The sequence below is a fragment of the Fundulus heteroclitus genome, chromosome 24 (assembly GCF_011125445.2).
Source record: "Fundulus heteroclitus isolate FHET01 chromosome 24, MU-UCD_Fhet_4.1, whole genome shotgun sequence".
Taxonomy (NCBI): Eukaryota; Metazoa; Chordata; class Actinopteri; order Cyprinodontiformes; family Fundulidae; genus Fundulus; species Fundulus heteroclitus.
The window spans coordinates 22,968,441-22,988,686 of NC_046384.1; the positions used below are offsets into that span (position 1 = coordinate 22,968,441).

The window sequence follows — 20,246 nt, forward strand, 5'->3', positions numbered from 1 at the left end:
ATTTAAAGAGGACTTAAAAACATGTGCAAACCTCTAAAAAGACAACTTTGTAAGGTTTAGAAAAAAAAAGACACAACAAATACACAATTTTTCTGTACAGCTTTATTATACAATAGGCCTTAAAAATGAATCCGACTGAAATGTCCAGATGCTGTAAGGCTCCTAAATATTTGGCCTCAGTGATGAAAATTCTGATTACCAATAACAAACACCTGCAAAACAGAAATTGTATCAGTAGCAGTTAGTTTCCATCACTTTTTAAAAAGGATGTAATTCCTTTTTTGTGCAAGATTAAACAGTGGAAAGTCACTTTTGCCACAGAAAAGGCACATAAAATGATTGTAATGTCCAAGTAGCGGTAAAGAGAAAGGTGGATCAATCTGTGGATGCAGAAACACAAAGAGCTGATAGTGAAAAAATAACTTTCCTCTAGACAGATGATTTAGGTCATTATTGATAATTTCTTGCCCCATAACAGATGGACCTGTTTGGATTGCTATAATTTTTAACATAACCACTAGATGGCAGTGTCTGTTACTGTGTGCTCCTTTAAAATCTACTTGTTTCTAGCTCTTGTCCTTACTTTTCTCACTGATTAAGTTGAAATTAATTTAGTTGACAGAAATGCGCTGAAAGTTTTTATGCCTTTAAAGCGGTCCAATCAAGAGCTTCATTTTGATTCACAATTGAAATACTTTGCTGGTAAATGCTCACTCAAATCCAATGCTTCAGTATCTGGGCTGTGCAGACTATGTATGACTTTTTCTATTTTTGACGGTGATCCAGGTTTCATCCTTGGGTGTGGACACCAGCTCAGATCGGACTTCTGCCACTTGATCTTCCAGCTGGTGAAGCTTCAGCTGTCGCATCAAGGTGCTGAGCAGGACCGTGGCTACAGTGTAGGCAAACCTAACAGAAACAAATTTAGCTATGTGAACAACATTCTTCTAATAAAAGCTCAAAGAGTAATAATTAATGTGCCATTACCTGAGTTCTGGGCATGTTTGATTCCCTGAGAAGCCAAGCAGGCAGAAGCTCTTCCTTGCCGATTCTTCCTCAAATCGATCTGGATCAAACCTAACAAATATAAAGGGAAAAAATGCTGATTTTGCATAATTTTATCTCCTACAGTGAAGCTTATTTATAGATGCCGTCAATGGAGTAATCTAAGTTCACTTTAGGATTTAACAGCTTATAAAACCACCAAGTTGTCCTAGTATGATTCCTTGGGCCACACCTCAGGCATTGAGTAAATGTTCATGCTAACAGAAACATATGTTGGTTAAATGCTGTCAAAAAGAAACAAAGTGCACCCTTGGTGTTACACACGCCTGCCTTCTCCAGCCCCACAATAACACCTCCTGCCTTTAAACAGGTGATCACAAGGAAGCAGCAAAGGTGGGTGAACATACAGTAGTTTTTCCATATTAACAATGGTAAATATTTTAGCTCCTCCAATAAGTGAAGGTGAACCTGTAGGGGGCGCTCCACGTGTCAGCATCCTGAAGGACCACTCCCAGGGCATAGATTACCAGAGTCTGAAACGTGAACACATGCAACGTCACTCTTACTTCCCTTATTGTGTTGCAGAAGCTAAAAAGCTCAGGAAGGCCGGTACCTCTTTAGGGATCACATGCTGGTCAACTTTTCCCTCCACTTCCTGAAGACGAGCAGCTATGGGGGTCAGCTTGGCGGTCCTCACGGTCTCATTGAGAACCTGCTGGCAGTATCTTTCCAAAGACAGAGACGTAGATGAGCTCAGCAGCTGTTTCTCCTAAGCAGCCGAGGCATGAAGGATGGGTCAGCTGTGGGACCAGCTTGGTCTCACCTGAGCTGAGGAATCTTGTCCAAGGAAACTGGATCAGTACCCAAAACATCTTCTAGCTCTTGGCACAGCTTGTCCTGGACTTCCTTGGATGTGGACACAAAGTGAAGCGCCCAGATGCACACTGCCAAAACAGCATTTTTTTCAATTTGGACTCAGGTTAAAGACAATAGATGGTTACTGACTGGCTTTTCACCAGGCTAATCATCAATGTCTGCTACAGGTTTACTTTCACATTAACTTACAGTTAGCAGTGATGACACATCCGGCCAGAGTGAAGACCATGCAGTCCTCCATGACCTCCATGACAGAAGAAAAATTATCATTTGCTAAGGTCCTTCAGTAGTTCTGATGTATTTAAGCGTATGTATATTAAGACTCTACCTGTCGCTCTGTGAGACTGGACTGAAGAAGAGCGTCCACGAACAACATCTGCTTCTTCTGGGCTCTCCTCTCCTTCACCACCGACAGCAGCATTGATTCCATCTCCGACAGAGCTGACCAAAGATGGAAACCCATTTAAGGTAAAAAACAGAGAAAAGCCCCAGACCCCAATAACTGAAACTTTAAGGTTAGTCAGCACAGAGTTTCCCACGAGGACGTTGTTCTCAGACACTAGAAGAAACAGATCAAATCCTACTTCTAAACTCTGACGTTTGCATTTTCAGGGGAATTTACAGCTTCTTCTTGAAGCTTTGAAGATAGGAGCAGGAGGAACGCACATGGTTGTAGTTCCCAATTCTGTCACTAGGTGTCCTCATAGCACCCCCTACATACAAATCTGGATTGATATCAAGTGAATGGAGATTCTGGGTCGCATTCAGCTTTGACCAAAGGCAAAAGTGTCCTTAAGTTACAGTGGATGATTCAATTATGTTAGGCTTTTATATTCTGACCATAAACACACATCAATGAAACAATGATGACATTTTCAGATGTTAAAACCCCTGCAGCTCCAACCCAAAACTCCCAAAATATATCTGCTTCCTTTATTTAGCTCTAAAACAGACGCTCTACAAAAACTTTAAGTGTTAAGAACATTCCTGGGAAAGCAGAAAATCTTATTTTAGCCCTATTAAGAGTTTAGAATTTACTTTGATGATGGATTAATCAAAAAAAGAAAGTGTATCTCTTGAGTAATGTAAAGCAGAGCTTAATGCACTAACATTACAAGTCACATCATGAAAATGAGTGAACCCTTAACATCAAAAACTTCTGGTCCCCAAATCTGCATTTTTCAGAGTTTTATGAACAGGATATTAGAGTTCAAAGAGAATCTACGTTCAGTTTTGAAAGAAAATCTCCTGTCTTGTCGTTATCTGACTCCTCCGTTTGCATCGTGTGAGCGATAGTCGCGTCTGCTCACCCAAACCACCAGGGGTGTGACTGTGATTGACAGGTAATATGAATAAATCTGATGGGATGAAGAATGAGAATCTTTAAGTAACCAATTAGAGACCATCATGAAGTCACATGGAAGCCAAAAGTGATGGGACTTACATACACACTCAATTGTCCGGCGCCCCACATTAAAATTAGGAGGCCTACTCAAAGAAATGTACCTAAATAAACCCAAAAGGAAATGCGGCTGACGTTCTGCTCTCACATCTTGGCCTCGCTTACTTTCATCAACACTGTTGCAACTATTCAGCAACTTTTCAGACCCCGCTAACAAATTTTTTATTCAAAAGCGACTAGCAATGAATCTAGCGAGTTAAAAAAAAGAAAAGTAAAAGAACCGATTGTTCTGAGTTTAGGGTCTCTTCAGCAAACTGTGAGTGCAGCTGTGAGCCCCTCCCACTTTGAAATCTCTGACAGGCGGTCGGTCAGTCAGCCTCGCCGTGCTGAAGTCAGAGAGACTAAATCAACTCGTCTGTTTCTCCACTGAAAATTAGTCACGCATGAGCAAAGCTTCCACTGGAATACAAAGCGGGATGCAAATATATTATAAACACATTGTTTAATGGGTAATGATAATTTATTTTTCTCATGAGACTGCTGGACTTAAATAGATCCCTCCCTGTAACTGATTCACACGCAGCCTGTGTCATTTATTCACCTCATCCACCGGGGGTGCCTCTGCTATCCTTCGGTTAAATTGATCATATAAAAACATCTATAATGTAGTTTGGATTCAGGTAAAATATTATTTAATACTTTAAGGGTTATTTTTTTGTTCTGAGTATTTTCCGTCTTTTCAATATTGATATTCCTTATTCAAGATAATGTTTTAGCCTTTCTTTATAAAAGTTATTTATATAATGTTTTTACTGCTCTATTTGTATAAAAAAAATATTATATACTTTTATTTTGTTTGCCTTTGTTTCAAAAGTTTTGAAAATAAACCAGTCAGTGATCCTTATTTGTTTTTTTTTTACGCTTTTGTTTGATTAAAAAAAAGTATTGATAACGGTACCGTTAAAATACCGGATCGATAAGGAGTATCGTTAACAGTTTTAGTATCAATAAATCCTTAACGATACCCAACGGTAGTATACATGATTTGCATTGAAAGGTTTCACAACTTTAAATAAACTTTTAGGTGTGTTAACCTAACCGGTTAAATTCTGTAGTAAAATGTATAAAAAAATAAATTAAAAAAAAAGCAATGCTATAAAGGAAACAAAATAAGCCAATCAGGGAGCTCAAACATTACATTGAGACTTCAGAAAGAATGCGTGCTGATTTTCGTACAAGGCGTCCAAAAAAAAGCTTGGTCAGAACGAAGCGTCAGACACAGAAAGTAGATCCATAGAAGATACGAGAAAAAGGACTCACCTTTCTCATAATGGGCTTTTCTACTGGAGCTCTTCTCCAAGGAACCGTCCATGTAACCCTTCCCGATTTCAGACCAGATCTGGCAGGATCAGAAAAAGACATTTTTCATTTTAACACCTTAAACAAACCAAGGAAAAACAAGTGACATAAAAAGCAGAACATTCTTACCGCGTCATGGCTCTTGCGGAAGGCGATGATTTGGGCGTCGTCTTTGAAGCGCTCTCCCAGACCCAGCTGGGTGACGGTCTTCAGAGACAGGCCCAGCAGGTGAGCACACAGGGGAATGTGCTGTGCCTCCGGGAATGACTTCCACTTTCCCACCAGCTCCTCCGCCAGCTAGAAAAACAACAACAACTCCTAGTCAGCGGGTCGGCGTTACTGCACACAAGGATTTAATGTGCTCTTTGCCAACCTTCAGCATGACGGGGAAGTTGTTCTTCAGGCTGATGTTGATGGCCCCCTCATATAGTTTCTTTCTAACCACCGACTCGTTGGGCCCGCCTCCCATCCCCGGCGGGTATCCCAGCAGCGACTTCAACATGGTCTCAAAAGAGTCCGCTGGAAAACAGGAAGAGAAATGTTTGGAGCTCAGATGTGAACGTGAACAAAGCCTTCCAGCTCAGTCCTTACTGGTGTGGTTGGGGTTGATGTGCTGCTGGAGCTGCTTCACAGAGCCCAGGCTGACCACCGGTCGCCTGCCAAACCAGAAGGAGGCCACGGACCCAAACTCCTGATGCAGATCAACAAGGAACTCGTGCAGACCGCCTTTGTTGACGATGTCCTGCAAATTTCCGTCCCTGAAGAAGCAAGAAAACAACGTCTAAAAGTGAACTTTCTGTGTTCTCTCCCTCCATTTATACAGCGCCGTTCAGAATTATTGGCACCTCGAAAAATTTATATAAATTAAATGAACCATTTGTGTAAAGATTTTTAACATGGTGCCCGCGGGTACCAAGGAGCCCCCGGGGACCACATGTGGCGCCCACAAACCCGTTCTAAAAACAGCACAATCCACAAGTGAGCTGCATCTAAAACTTCATTTTATTCCGTTACTCTTCCTGTCTATTCACACCTGCATTTATATAGATTTAAAAACAACAGTATCTATAATAAAATATGTTCATTTTACATAATGTTGAGATGAACTCAGACTCTTCTAGTTTAAAGAGAAGTACTGGTAGACCTTCGTATGACGCGACACCAATGAAGTCGTTCTCAGTTTCACAAAGGTTGGTGACCCCTGGTCTAGACTTAAAAATCACTTTTTTTTTTTTTTTTGTATCCTGTCTCCAATGCATCACTGTCACATGACCAAAAACCCTGATGGTCTGGTGTGACCTAAAGGATGCCCACTGTAAAGTATAGAGGAGGATCTGTCATGCAGCGGGCCTGTTTCCTTTAATGATCCTCTGGACTTTCAGCAGGCGGTGTCAGCATGTGTGGAGGGTGCTGATGAAAACTAAGCCATGAATCTGACCCAGGAGTATAAAAGTTATCACAAGCGGCAAGTGCTAATGTAGACACGATCACTTACTTCTCATCTGTGGGGTAGAGACCTGGGATACCAGAGGCCCTTCTGGAAGACTGAAAACATAAATAGAGGCATTCAGTGCAGTTAGCATGGCGATTCCCATTTAAATGTCATTTTTAGCGTTCTAACTTTTTTTTTTTTTTTTTTTTTTTTGCCAAAGTAAAAGCAAGCGTTTTAGGACAAGTATTTGACCAAGCACACACATTAGGCTTACAAAGTATACACTTTCAAGTTTTTGAATTCTCATTTCTACGAGTGTTTTGCCTTGTTGGCGCAAAAATTAAACCCTAAAACAGGATTTTTAAAAACTATATTTGTTGACAGTTACATCAAATGCATGCCGATTATTAGATAACGTCTCAATATCCCTGTATTTGTAAGACTGTTACATTAAAGGCGACGGAATTTGCAAAAAAAAGCCGTGGACCTTTAAAATCGAGTGTTTTGTCTATGAGACCTGACCCAGAGATAGCACCCTGCTAAATGCTAACCAACTGTGACTTACCGGGTACAAATAGAGCACAGCGCCGACCAAAATGATGACAAACGTGACAGCGAAGATGGCAAAGTCCAACATGGCTGCGTTTTCACGTTTTATTCGTGTATTTATGGAAGTCTGCGGCTAAATGTTGATGGTTACCACGTCAACGTTGCTTCTCTGTGTGCAGCTACACCGCCTGGCCGCAGCAACTAGACCAAAGTAATCGATTCCCGGTGGGAGTTCCTGCAATTTTACAGATTCTTTTTTTTATTTCCTTCCTGCCACCTGTGCTGCTCATAGCATTTTCATTTTACAGCCTATTCATAATAAAATAAGTATAAAAAGTATTTGATCTGCCAGTTGAACTCTACGCAGATTGTCTGCAGGATTAAGACCACTTCATGACTCTAATGTACTTCTTGTTTAGCTGCTCCATTGTTGCCTTGGTTTTATGTAGGTTGTCATCACTCCGGATGACCCAATCAGGGCTTTTCATCTAGTATGGACCTTTTCATCTACCTTATCATAATGCTTCAATCTCCATGCTTGGTTTTGGCATTTTGCATTTCTGGGTCACCTGACTATAGCCGATTTCTCAAGTAAAAAGGCTCAACAACCTGATAAAGAAGGCCGGTTCTGTTCTGGGGATGACTGAACCTCTGGATACGGTGATGCAAAGAAGGATTTTGCGTAAAATCAAGAAAATTATGGACAATCCTGAACATCCTCTTCATGACATTGTCACTGGAAATCAGTGAAAGGCTTCTTCAGATTGGTTGTAAAACGGTCCGCTCCAGATCTTTCCTGCCCACAGCCATCACCATCCATAACAACTCCTTGACAAAATGAGTTACATCAACGTTTAATTTCTCTTTGGGATAAATAAAGTATTTTCAATTGAATTGAAGTAATGAATTAGATGGACTAGCTACCTGTTCAGGTTGCCTCTCCACCAATGACCACTGGAGATAGACACCAGCCCTCCCACATCCCCTACCCCACCCCATATGAAAGGTGGGGCAGAAGGAACTGTTCGGTTGCCGAATCAAATAAGAAAACAGAGCTTAACTGTAATTTATTCTAAATGAAAACAAAATAAATAATAAAAAAAACATATATCCTCTTCTTTGTGTCTGACAGAATGGGCCACAGGAAGCCAAACTACCTGTTGGGGTTATGAATCTTTTTTCTTTTTTTTCCTTTTTTTATCAGGATAAATCCCCCCCAAAAAACACGTTTCCATGCCGACATCCTGCCAACACCCTCTTGTGATGACATCGACCCAAATACATGGAAATCAGAGTTAGTGTTTTTTTTCTCTCTAAGATTTTTAAAACATTGACATTTGGGATAAATCCTGCAGTGGAAATATTTACCCGATTACCCAGCTGTGCTTTTAAGCATTGGTTCATATTAACTATATATTTGTAAGTGAGAGAACAACACACTATCTTGGATTTTTTTTTACCTTCTTTCTGTGTTTTCACCAGAGCAGAGCTTTGTTTCTCATGGTGAATGAATTAAATGTTCTAATGCTTTTGTTTCTTATTTGGCTGAACCATGAGATGCAGCAGGAACTCAGCTTTGAGTCGATTTATTTAACCAATGTCATATTCTAACAGATAAGAAGAAGAGACTGTTGGATTATTTTAAACTCTATATTTTAAGAGACGAGCACATTTGAAAAGTACAAAAAATAATCTCTAATATAATCACAGACATCAACAAAGCTGCAGAGAGGAGAGATTTACAATAGCTCCATTTTTTTCAGGTAGTAATTTCTGATTTGTCCTCTGGCTTTGGAAGCTCAATCTCCATCGACCTCAGATAACCTACAGAGGGCAGAAAACATGGTATTATCCGCAGTGTGAAGGTGGAGTTTACTGGATTTTTTCCATAATATGTCAGTCTTGTCTTTTTCACCTTCGGTGTAGTCCGTCTCAGGTCTAGTGGCGATGAAGATCCACGCCAAGCCCACCAGCAGAGCCACCACCAGGTTGACGGTCACCCACGGGTGGAGGATCTGGTGCTCCGCCCCCGGAGGCCTGCAGCGGGAGCAGATTAAAACTGAGATATGTAATCCTGCTGCAACATTTGTCTCAGAACACCAGGATTATGGCAGTCAACTCACCACAATGTGCTGTTGAAGGATACGTAGAGGTTGATCCGATCGCTGGTCATCTGCTGGCTCAGAGAGAGGACCAACGCTGAGAAGTACACTGCGAGGAATAAAAGACGGAGCGAGGGATTAAAGCCAGACAGAAAGAGCCGGGATCAATGGCCTGTGGAATGGATGACAGAGACTCACAGAATGAAGCCAGAGCCACTGGATCCAGAGTGATGAACTCCCGCAGAGCCACAGGACCTTTGGCCAGATTCACCCTGACGACACAAACATATTTATGAAAATTACGTTTTATAAAGAGCTAAAGTTTGACCTGTTTAACCAACTCTGTTAGGTTTACTCGGTGAATGTCTTCACCACTTCCTACCATGTGGTGCTACAGACCCTGATGTGAGCAGATGAGATAAACAGGAACCTCAAATGGAACCACAATATAATGCAAAATAGATCTGCAAGCAAACACACTCATTTAGGGCTAAATAATTAACACATTTATTCAACGTGTAATGCTCTAAAACGAGGCCTCCATGGCCCACAGCATCACAGATCCTCCACCATGCTCAGCGGGGGGGCGTGAAGCGCCGTTCCACGCATTCCTCCTTAGACCCACATGGCAGGTTTGCTGCTGAAAAGTAGAATTTTAGTCCTGACTTTAGCAGACTCCACATGTTGACGGTAGTGATGATGGACAGCCAGTAAACTAGCGGTATAGATGGAGCCCAGTTCTTCATATGGAAACCTGACGCCACTCTCTGCTGCAGCTCTCTAACAGTGACGCCCTTTATGACCTCTCTTACCATCCTGCTGCCTGTTGGGGGCCCAGCTCTCTCCAGGACACCAACTACAGGCGTCTTCAGTCAGTAAATCCATAATATAGCCCAACTGTACTGTCTAAGTATGTAACACATAAAAATATTTGTGTTTAAATAAATGAACAAGAAGCACCCATAACACGACGTGAATTGACAGAAATGTTCAGCTTCTTGAAGTGGAGCGAAATTTTGCTCTGATCGGCCATTCCCCGCCGTTCGTAACGCTTGAGACAAATCGTTCGCATCGCAGTCTGTTAATTCCCTCTTAAACGCGCCTTTACAGAGGGACAACTTCACCTGCTCCATTCAACTTGTTCAGGGAGAACCTTTAAACCTTTCCAACACCACCACAAACTTCCATCAATTTACGGATTTTATTAAAATAACGAGACCAGCGTGGTTTCATTTACCTCTCCCTCAAATGTCTCCCAGCATTACCCTCTATTTAGCTCCTCACAGCGTCTGCATGCTTCCCCACGCCATCATGCTGCCACCAACACATCTGCATGCTTCCCCACGCCATCATGCTGCCACCAACACATCTGCATGCTTCCCCACGCCATCATGCTGCCACCAGCACATCTGCATGCTTCCCCACGCCATCATGCTGCCACCAGCACATCTGCATGGTGTTTTAGTGGCCTGGTGGCTAGAGCACTGTGCTTATGTCCTGGAGGTTCTGGGTTCAACTCCCACAGACTGACAATTCTTCCTATAATGATGGGGCTCCTCATGGCTTTCTTCTTGACTCTTTCATACAGACCAAATTTGTGGAATACAAAACTCATAAGGTTGTATTTATTTACAACTTTTAAAGAGTATCTTCTGGTGCTTTGGCACATATAATTGAGGCAGTGGTCATTTAGTAAAAAATAAAAACAAAAGCAATTATTTCTGAACCCCCACCCCCCACTAAATAAATTTACTAAAATGAAAAGGTGAATATTTGGTATATTACAATAAATGTGGTGGACACAGTAAGAAACCTCCTCACATCATCATAAAAGTGTCTAAAACTCACTTTTATGATGCAAATATTTCCTTAAAGGTATATAGCCACGTTATATGCTTAACAAAAAGACCAAAAACTGTTTGCTCATGATAAAATTAAGTTATATACACCAAGCCTCCATCCTGATAATATTTTCATGGTCCTTTTTGTGGATAGAAAAAGCCCCAGCACCAGACGCGATATAAACAGACATGGCTCCATCTAGCGACAGTATATCAGAACTATCATAATGCTGGTTTGCTTAGTTAATAAATCAAAATTAAATGACGCCAGACCGAGCCTGACCCTCTGATATGCCTCACAGTAAAGCAGCAGCTCAGCATGATCAACCATTATTAATTAAATAAAATGGTCTAACAGCAACTTTAAAAGCCTCATATCAGAACATTTACTAACGTCAGTCAACTCTGTGGTCACATCTGAACCTCGGCAGGTTTAGCTTCAGTGAACACCAACGTCATACTGTATTCCCAGCCACATTCCAGTCTTTTCCATGTTGGAATCATATTTTTTTTGTGTTTTTTTTCCCCCACTAGATCCTGGAACATTCTTCATTGTTTCGCCTATAGATGCTAATAGCCGTTAGCTGCTTCCTTGTTTTAACCCCTGCTGTGCATGCGCAGTGCGTACTTCTGTTAGTAGGACGTGATAATCTTTCATAAAAACCAGAGTGAGCTACTGATGTATATAAAAGAAGTCTAATAACGTGGCTATGCACCTTTAAGTGACTAGTCTGACCCAAAGAGGAGGAGCGGGGCTTCGTATGTGAGCCTCTTTATGCAGCTAAACAAAGGAACGTGTTCCAGCTCAGGAGCACAGCCTCACCTGTCGAAGGAGGCCACAGTGCTGATGGCCAGCAGCATGTAGAGCAGAGACTGGGAGGGGTAGGCCAGGCCGTGGTACTGCTGCAGCAGGTTGGGCAGAGCGGTGAGGTGCTGCCCGGCCAGCATGTACACCACCACCACGTTCCACACGGCGTATCCGGCCAGGAAGCCGTGGCAGTACAGGCCGAACACCCTGAGCCGCAAAAAGACAAGAAGAGGAGAAACACTGAGAAGGTGCAGGAGACACAGGTAAAGATCCTCCCTTTAAACGTAGACACAGCAATAATACACCGGTTATCAGACATACTAAGATGGTACACTGCACTTTATGTGGCACTGAATTGATTCAGTTGTCTGCTTTTCTTTCACCTGAAGCCTTCGTGCACCCGGACAGAAACATCTCTAGAGGTCCAAAGCGCCTGCATGTGCTGCAGCTCGGTCAGGTTGTCCATCTGCTCGCTGGTCGTCTTCCAGTCTGACCGCTCTGCAGCCTGGAACCGCTCTGCACGTCAACATGCACATAATTAGTAACAGACCACCACCTCAACGCCATAATTACACCAGTTGGTCCTTTCGTAGACACGGACACCTCAGATTTGACCTTTTTAACCACGAGAGCCGCTTTTCTCCGGATCTTTCAAAACGTCCCTGCTTGATTTTTGGTCTAGTCCAGCAGTTCCCAAACTTTTCTAGCCGAGCACCCCCTTCAGTGTCCCCAACAAAAAAAAAAAAATAAAAATAAAAATCTGTTGCAGTTACAGCAACACAACCATCACAACAAAGGTTATGGAAATAAAATTAGAACATTACAACATAATTTGAATTAAACAGCAATACAGTTACACACAACATCCAGAACAGGATCCTGAGGGTTTCCAGGTGCATCGGTGGCTCAGAGAAAGAAAGAGACGCTCAGATCGGCCACACCTCCACAACCTGAAGCAGAGGCCATCCAGGTGGATTCACAAACTAAACTCTGATAACCTACCTGTGTGCGTTCTCACTTTATTTCATGTATCAGCTTCTAAACCTGAGTCTGACTCACATTTTACAAAATAGAAACACAAAGAACTTTGATTTGATTTGTGTCTGATGACGAGCGAACGAGAGAGATAGAGACTTTGGTAGAGCGGCACAGAGTAACAATAACAGAGAGCTTCATAAAGATGTTATTATTCAGAGAAATAAAAAGTTATTTCCTGATTGTTTCACAGCAGGTAAACACGCCCATGACAACACACCTCAGCTCCCCTCACCCCCACCACTCGTTGCCCGTTTCCCTGTTCCAGTCTGAAAACGCGCTAAAACCGCATCTTTAAAATGAAATGAACCTGTCTGAATCACAATGAAAAGTATTACAGCTCTGTGAACATAGTCAAGAAACCACGTCTACCACCAACTTTCCCAGCAGCAGCAGCCGTGTGGACATGATATGTGCATCAGTGCTTGTAGCGGTTCAGAGTCACGGCACAGTTTCCCTGGTTTTAGCTAATTGAGCATATTTGCTAGAATGAATGAAGTAGAGGGCACAAGCTAGGTGCGCATATACAGCACAATGCGTAGAAGAAGATAACTTCCTCTATATTTCATCTTAAAATGAAGGGTAGAAGAAGACCTTTTTCTAAATAAATAGATTTTCGTGTGAATACATTTTATTTATTTATTAAATTTACAGCTTTTGATTTAAATTTTTACATAGGAAATGTTTATTTACACGTATTTATGGTGTGGGGAAAAAACACTGTCAGACTGCCATTACATTTTTCATTTCGTGCCCCCCCCCACACTTTGGCAATCCCTGGTCTAGTCAAATTAGCCTCCTGTTCCAACCAGTTGGCGTCCAAAGAGTCCAAAATATGATTGGCATGGGACCGTGTTGGCTGGCCATGCTCAAAAGGTTTTGCCTGTCAGTTGGTTCTTATGAATTATCTTATTTAGATTTAGTTTTAAAACAAAATTACTATACTATTACTTATAACTTAAAATATAATTTGGTCACGGTGTTAAACTTTGAATCTGAATCCTGTTGCCAGTTGTAGTGAGAGAAACTAGCAACCAGCTTTATTATATCTACCTTGTAAACAGTATAAACAAACAAACTTAAAGTTGCTGATAATAGACACTGCTGGAAGCCTGGAACACAGGAGGTCCCTTTTCCCCTTAGTCATCCGACTCTTTAAGAAACGTGCAATAAATTAAGACTTTTTGGGTTACTTATTGTGGTACTATCTATAATATCAATATTGTTATATTAATTGAGATTAATTTTAATTGAAAAGCAAAAATAATAATCGGTTCCATCATTGCAGTGTAGAAACATGTTTCCCTATGTTGGTTAAATGTCCCTCCAGGATTACCATAGTGTAGGCACTGGGCAGTAAGTGCCGGCTGGTGTTTTGTTCAGAAGTATTGGAAAACTAAGACTTCCACTGAGCCATGCAGGGACCCAAAAGCCCAGCTTCAGAGCCCAGTCTCCTTCCACCTCATGTGATGACTGGTAATAAACCCAGAAGGCTTGGTTACACTAGTGACTAAAGGGTTGGAGTCACATATCAGTGCACTATTTACAGGAAAAAACACATGGATACCGGAATCTTTGTTTCTGAGCAATGGGAGCTGACTGCTTCATAAAAAGAATAAGAAAAGTAAGAAGAAAACAGCACAGCTATTAACAATGGTTTTTCTGTGGACCCATGACTGCTACTATGAGGAAAGTCTGTGTGGATGTGTACTGAGAAACAAGACAGTGACGTAAACGGTGGATGAATATCTCGTCTGAATGTTATCGTACTTAGTTATCAAAACCCAATAAAATGGATGCTAACCAGTCCACAAACAGTTTCTAAACCCAGCCTGGACAATAATGTAATGGACAAAAAGTTAGCTCCGCAATTATCTGCTTGCAGTTTAGCACCACTGTGCCCACCACTGTTAGTTACTGGTTCTATTTGGATCTTCTTATAATTTGCAATTCAAGTGTTGATTAACCTTATTGTGTATTCTAAATAAATTCAAAGTATACCACAGTGTCCTCGAAAAGTCTAAAATTCCTCCTTCAGGCAGATTTAGTGACTGGTTTCTGAACTCTAGTGTAATAAACATGTCGTGTTAATGCCACACTCACTGTTTCTCTCAACAAACAGCTTCCCCACAGGCTGGCTCTGACCCTGGGGGGCTGCGAACAGAGACTGCTGGGGGATCGGCGAAGAGGTGTCGTTGATGATGTCGTCCTCTTCCACACAAAACTCATCAGGAAGCTGCGACTCGGCAACCTTTGATTTTCTGAACATGAATAAAGTCATTAGGCTCTCCCGTTTTTCTTATTCCCTCTGATTTTATTGTTTTTCTTTGCTAGATATTATTTTTTACTTTTTCTTCTTATGTTTCTTAACCACCTCTTCCCCATCAGTGGTCTGATCCCCCGTATCTCCGTTGACCAGCTCGGCCTGGTTTTCTTCCACATCTGAAATCCAGACGCATGAATTTAAAACTGCTAGGATACTTTTTCATCAAGTACAGACGGAAAGCAGAATGACTTCACCTGTAGACATGGCTTTCTTCTTCTTCCTTCTCCTCTGTGTTGGAGCATCTGCTGTAGCTTCCAGAGTCAGGTGATCTCCGACCTCGGACTCCCTCCGGCTGCTGAGTCCACCCATTTCCATTTCTTGATCTGTGGAAATAGAAATATTTTATGTTTTTCAGGGTTCAAATGGCTATTTACAAGTTTAGCCTTAATTTCTTACCCTCCATATCCCCTGTTCCATTTGTGTCCTTTCTTGGCTTCTTCTTTTTCCGTTTTGGGGCTGGAAAATCTGAGAACATTTTTAGTTTTATAAAAACAGAAATAAGTCAAGCAGAATGGCTAGAAAAGTAGTTCCTGTAAGACTTGGACTCACCTGCTGTGTCTTGGCTTTCATGAACAAACACACAAAAAGAGAGATTAAGTGTTGGTCTCATTTCTATCGGAGAAGCAGTTTAAAGAAAAACTTGTTTTCCTACCTGGACATAGTAGGAAGTGCTCTCTGCCCTCGCTGAGGAGACAAAATAAATTTAGCATAAAATTCATCTCTTCAAATTTTACTTCATTTAGCACATTTATACTAATTTTTGGCATGATCAACAGACAAAACAGAGCATATTTTAAAAGGATGGTTCAGATTCTTTGAAACTGGGTTACTGAAAGCCTTTTGCAGCCAGGTAGGTTTCATAGTATACAGGCATTAACAGCTAAGTGTTTGCATGGAAGCAGAAAAGAAGACCCAGAAAAGACCCCAACTGTCTGCCTGGAGTGACTTAAAGGAAACTGGCTAGAAACAATCTATAAATGAACAAGACCTAACTCCACTTACAATGGAAGCTAGCGAAAAACAAGCGCCGTTGTCCACAGTCGTCTGTAATTTGCAGCTCCACTCAAGGACAAGCTAGATGCCTTTTATTGTTAAAAGAGAAGACGACTAAGCTGTTTGACCACATCAGATAAATGTTTGGAAGAATCAAGATGAGGCTTTTCTAATCTTAGAACACGTTGCCAACTTTCAGGCATATAGTTGGCAGCATCATGCTGAGGGGGTTGCTTTGCAGCCAGTGGTGCGCTGCACAACTTCATTTTCAATAGAGAACATAATTGAAAAGTTAATGTATTTCAGTAAGTCAATTTACTAAGGGAAACACATTATATAGATTGACACAGACTAATGATGTTTTAAAGCCTTTATGTTTGTTAATTCTTGATATTTTCCACCTTCAGCTAATAAAAACACAGCATTTAAGATTAGAATATTCCATCAGACCAACAAAAATAAATAAAAACAGCTTCATTATACAGACGGCTTCCTCTCAAAAACAGTTAGTTGAAACTGGGACACAGCTGGTGATCCCAAACGATCCTAACTGCTCTTGGACTGAATTATTCAGGATAAGATTAAGCTTTAGCTATGGCTTATATTAAAAATCAGTTTACTGTGTTTGCAGGCTGAGAAACCAAACAATCTAAGTGAAGACTACAATTCTGTCATGAACAGCGGTAAAATATCAAGCTAGAATGACTCCAGTGGGATATTTAATCAAAGATTATGTGGGCTGTTGGATAGGCCAAGGTGTTGCCATAAAAAAATTATTAAAAAAGACCAACAAACCAAACCCTTATGGCCAGTACACATTGTGCGATTTTTGGGCATTAGTCTGTTAAATTAGAATATTTCCCTTTTTTTGTACCAATTAAGTCTTTGTCTAGAACACATTAACTGGCATTTTTTTCTTATTATATGAAAGCCATATTTTATAAAGAGACTCATTAACAATTTCATGCGGTAGAAGAGAAGAACCCATGATAAGAGGCTATTTTAATCCCAGACGCTTACATAACAGCTGAACAGGTTTGGTTTTTCTACACTGGTATAACAGAACGTCTCGGCTGTGTTAAAGTCCTAACAAAGCGCAGACATGATATAAACCTTACCGTTGTCTTTCTGGCCATTTCAGTCAATAATTCACCTCAGAGCGGAGCGGAGCCACACATGACATCCTGACGGATAAATCCTGAGCTAAATCTGCCAAGACGGAGGATTAGTCGGAGCAGAGGTCAGCCGACTCAAACCTTTTATCAAAGACTTGGAGAATCACAACAGTGACTGTTTGTGACGGATAGAAACGCAAACTTTGGAGGGATTTGGTTTCATTTACAGATGGCACGGCAGCACTTTGGTATTCGTGGTGTAGTCAGACAATAATACCTTTGAGACCTTTCAAATTTTGATTCATTAATGGAATAAAACAGGATTTTGCCAGGATGTATTTTTGTGTTGTTGTTATTAAATACAGCTTCTTTAAAGCAGAGTTTGTAACTTTTCGTAACTTTATTCTGGTTGTAAAAATGCTAAATATAAATGGTCAAATGCCAGAATCTAAAAAAAATAAAGAATTTATAAAATCAAGGCATTAAAGCTATAGTTGGTAATCCTGTTCAGAAACACTTTTTGCTATACTGGGTAAAATCATCCTTCCATCCGGAATGTACTTAGTGGCCAGGTTAGCAGTTAGCTTAGCGGCCAGGTTAGCAGTTAGCTTAGTGGCCAGGATAACGGTTAGCTTAGCGTCAGGTTAGCAGTTAGCTTAGTGGCCAGGTTAGCGGTTATCTTAGCGGCCAGGTTAGCAGTTAGCTTAGTGGCCAGGTTAGCGGTTAGCTTAGTGGCCTGGTTAGCGGTTAGCTTAGCGGCCAGGTTAGCGGTTAGCCGTTCATTGTAGCGGCGCTGCTCTCACCGTAGACTTTGAACATGAGTCACAAGAAGCAAACCACGTTTATGTTTATGAGAAGAGGAAGGCCTCAGTAGAAAGAAATAAGACCAGAGTGGATTTGGGAGATTTCTATTACGCAATCCCCTTGAGGAGTGGAATAGCAGGAAAACGGTCTTGGGCTTGCGCGGTTATTCAAAATGGGACTTGGGAAAACTTCCAGAAAAATCTCAAAATTAAGTTATCCACAATTTTATGAATGTGTCAAGGCAAGGCACGTTTATTTGTACAGCAATAACACGATGATTAAGTACTCAAATACAACATTTTACAATAAATGCAAAAATCATCGAATAATACTTGAATTCATAAAGTGTCAAAATTCTACCTAAATATTTAGATATTTTATCAATTAAAATCTTCTGTGCCTCAATAGGCCTCAGCATCTGACTGGTTAACCTGCACAGTCTTAGCTCCTCCTGCTGACCTTTAGGGGTATGGCTGGCAGATTAAAACTACATCCATGATGTGGGGCAACACAGGACCGTTAAACAAGTTTACACATAATCAGTGCAAATTTTATGAATGGTTCCCAACATATTTCTGATTTTATTTTATTTTTTTTAGAAATGTGAACTTTAAAGATTAGAATCAGATTAAACTGTAAGGCTGTCTAGGAACCCTCAGGAAACCCTGCTTTCAAACCAAACTTTGTTTCCCATGAAGGAGATATGATACTGGATAATAAAGTAAGAAGGTTTTAGGAGCAGAAGACATTGCTCACTGTTGAAGCTGCATTTCCAGCAATAAATCCCTTCAGCTGCTACTAAGGAGAATTAGACATGATTACAGAATGTGGACAAATAAAAGAAATACTATAGCAATACATGCAACAAAAACAATATGGCATTTAGGCAAGTTCATGTGCCATGATTCAAAATACAATTTTTAAGCTTAAAATTCAAAGGTTCATCTTAGCTTTATTTTTTATTGTAACTTAAACCTCCCTCACAGACTTTATTAGCTATAAAAATAGGTGGCAATCTAAAGGCAGTGATAACTAAGTAATAACATGCAATAACCAGCGGATTATAAGTACATTGACTGACCTGAGGAAGAGGCGGCAGCTCCCTGAACCTGGTGTTCTGAACAATAAACACAGAAAACATTCTTAGGTTCCATAAACATTCACTTTGAAGTTTTTACCATCACTCATGAATTTTTAGGCTAAAGTTCCAAACTTTTTCAAACTCCGATTTCCAGAGCATTCGCCCGTTTAGGATAAATACAAAAGTCCACCGTGAATTTGTGGAGGATTGCAAAAAAACAGAAGAAAGCTAAGAAGATGGAAGGATGAGCGAATAAGAGGATGGATGGACAAATGTAAATGGATGGATGATAGATGGATGGGTAAACGGACATATGGGTGAGTGAGAGGATTGATGGATGGACTGATGAGTGAATGAACTGACAAATCGATCAACAGACGGACGGATGGATGGATGGATGGATGTTGGAAGGAGGGATGGATGGATGCAAGGATGGATGGATGTTGGAAGGAAGGATGGATGCAAGGATGGATGGATGGTGGAAGGATGGATGGATGGTGGAAGGATGGATAGATGGATTTTGGAAGGAGGGATGGATGCAAGGATGGATGGATGGATGTTGGAAGGAGGGATGGATGCAAGGATCCAATCAATCCAATCTACTTTATTTATATAGCACATTTACCAACAGAAAAAGTTTCCAATGTGCTGTACATAACAAAAAATAAAATTAAAATAATCTAAAGATGGATGTTGGAAGGATGAATGGACAAATGAATGGATGCATTGGGTGAATGAGTGATGGATGGATGGATGGATGGATGGATGGATAGATGGATGGATGGATGGATAGATGGATGGATGGGTTAGTTGATGGATGAGTGAGTGAGCTAGAGGATGGATGAATGGATGTTGGAAGGAAGGATGGATCAGTAAGAGGATGAATGGACAAATGGATGGATGCATTGGGTGAGTGAGTAAGAGATGGATGGATGGATGGATGGATGGATGGACTGCTGGATGACTGAATGAGAAAGTTGGTGGATGGACAAGCAGATGGATGAGTGAGTGAGTGAGTGAGTGGACGGACGGATGGATAATGGACACATTTTAAGTGAAGCTTTTAGGTGTTATCGCGTAAACGCGTAATCTGGTCTACTACTACTCGGCCACCGTAGAAATAGGCAGCTTTAGAAAGAATAAAGAGGGAAATCCTTGGATGCCATCAAACGTCTCCAGGATGCGGGAGAACTTCGTATAAAGCTTCACGTATGTAACAGAGCAACGATCCCAGCCGCTACGGCGAGACATGTGGACACTTCAGGACAAAAGAAGCGTTATTGATGTTGTAATTAAAGTACTTACTTTACCGTCTCCGCCCTCCATTCTCCGGCTTTCACCTAAAAGCCTTTAGCGAAGTGAATATTCAGTCACATGATCAACAACAGACAGCCACTGTTTCCCAGCAACACCGTTAAAACCGTGTAGACGCAGTCTGCCTTGTTGTTGCTGTTGGTTACGCACTGACCAGCTGCCTTACTCATCCGGAAGTTACGAAGCAGCGCTTAGGATTTCAAA

The 20,246-nt window shown here is 41.1% G+C and overlaps 2 protein-coding genes across 4 annotated transcripts; both read right to left on the reverse strand.

The window, feature by feature from the left end:
• Positions 1–84: 84 nt before the first annotated feature.
• LOC105936528 (cytochrome P450 20A1) lies at positions 85–7,572 on the reverse strand. Of its 2 annotated transcripts, none has more exons than XM_021323968.2 (13): positions 7,548–7,572; positions 6,138–6,187; positions 5,234–5,400; positions 5,016–5,161; positions 4,772–4,939; positions 4,604–4,682; positions 2,210–2,322; positions 2,071–2,125; positions 1,829–1,949; positions 1,619–1,730; positions 1,474–1,538; positions 988–1,077; positions 85–909 (listed from the first exon to the last, which is right to left on the reverse strand). In XM_021323968.2, exons 4-13 carry the CDS (start codon positions 5,142–5,144, stop codon positions 750–752), a joined length of 1,092 nt encoding a protein of 363 aa, XP_021179643.2. In that variant the 5' UTR covers positions 5,145–5,161; positions 5,234–5,400; positions 6,138–6,187; positions 7,548–7,572; the 3' UTR covers positions 85–749. The 2 variants fall into 2 exon arrangements, with proteins under 2 accessions (XP_021179643.2, XP_012732885.2); XM_012877431.3 differs by lacking the exon at positions 7,548–7,572 and adding an exon at positions 6,640–7,346.
• Positions 7,573–8,259: 687 nt separating this feature from the next.
• On the reverse strand, positions 8,260–20,223 carry LOC105936517 (transmembrane protein 237B). Of its 2 annotated transcripts, XM_036128055.1 has the most exons (14): positions 20,034–20,223; positions 18,729–18,764; positions 15,388–15,419; positions 15,285–15,298; positions 15,132–15,200; positions 14,930–15,058; positions 14,758–14,851; positions 14,513–14,670; positions 11,758–11,890; positions 11,390–11,581; positions 8,924–8,997; positions 8,747–8,834; positions 8,539–8,660; positions 8,260–8,447 (listed from the first exon to the last, which is right to left on the reverse strand). In XM_036128055.1, exons 1-14 carry the CDS (start codon positions 20,052–20,054, stop codon positions 8,383–8,385), a joined length of 1,227 nt encoding a protein of 408 aa, XP_035983948.1. In that variant the 5' UTR covers positions 20,055–20,223; the 3' UTR covers positions 8,260–8,382. The 2 variants fall into 2 exon arrangements, with proteins under 2 accessions (XP_035983948.1, XP_035983949.1); XM_036128056.1 differs by lacking the exons at positions 18,729–18,764; positions 20,034–20,223 and adding an exon at positions 16,847–17,289.
• Positions 20,224–20,246: the final 23 nt, after the last annotated feature.

What these genes read in the sequence shown, in the direction of transcription:
- LOC105936517 (XM_036128055.1), bottom strand. Translation starts at nt 20,054, where the DNA reads ATGGAGGGCGGAGACGGTAAA. An exon ending in TGGAGGGCGGAGACGGTAAA is followed by an intron (nt 18,765 to 20,033) that starts GTAAGTACTTTA and finishes TTTATTGTTCAG; the next exon opens with AACACCAGGTTCAGGGAGCT. An exon ending in GCTGTTTGTTGAGAGAAACA is followed by an intron (nt 11,891 to 14,512) that starts GTGAGTGTGGCA and finishes GTTGACGTGCAG; the next exon opens with AGCGGTTCCAGGCTGCAGAG.
- LOC105936528 (XM_012877431.3), bottom strand. Translation starts at nt 6,711, where the DNA reads ATGTTGGACTTTGCCATCTTCGCTGTCACGTTTGTCATCATTTTGGTC. An exon ending in CATCAACCCCAACCACACCA is followed by an intron (nt 5,162 to 5,233) that starts GTAAGGACTGAG and finishes CCTGTTTTCCAG; the next exon opens with CGGACTCTTTTGAGACCATG. An exon ending in AGCATGTGATCCCTAAAGAG is followed by an intron (nt 1,539 to 1,618) that starts GTACCGGCCTTC and finishes TTCACGTTTCAG; the next exon opens with ACTCTGGTAATCTATGCCCT.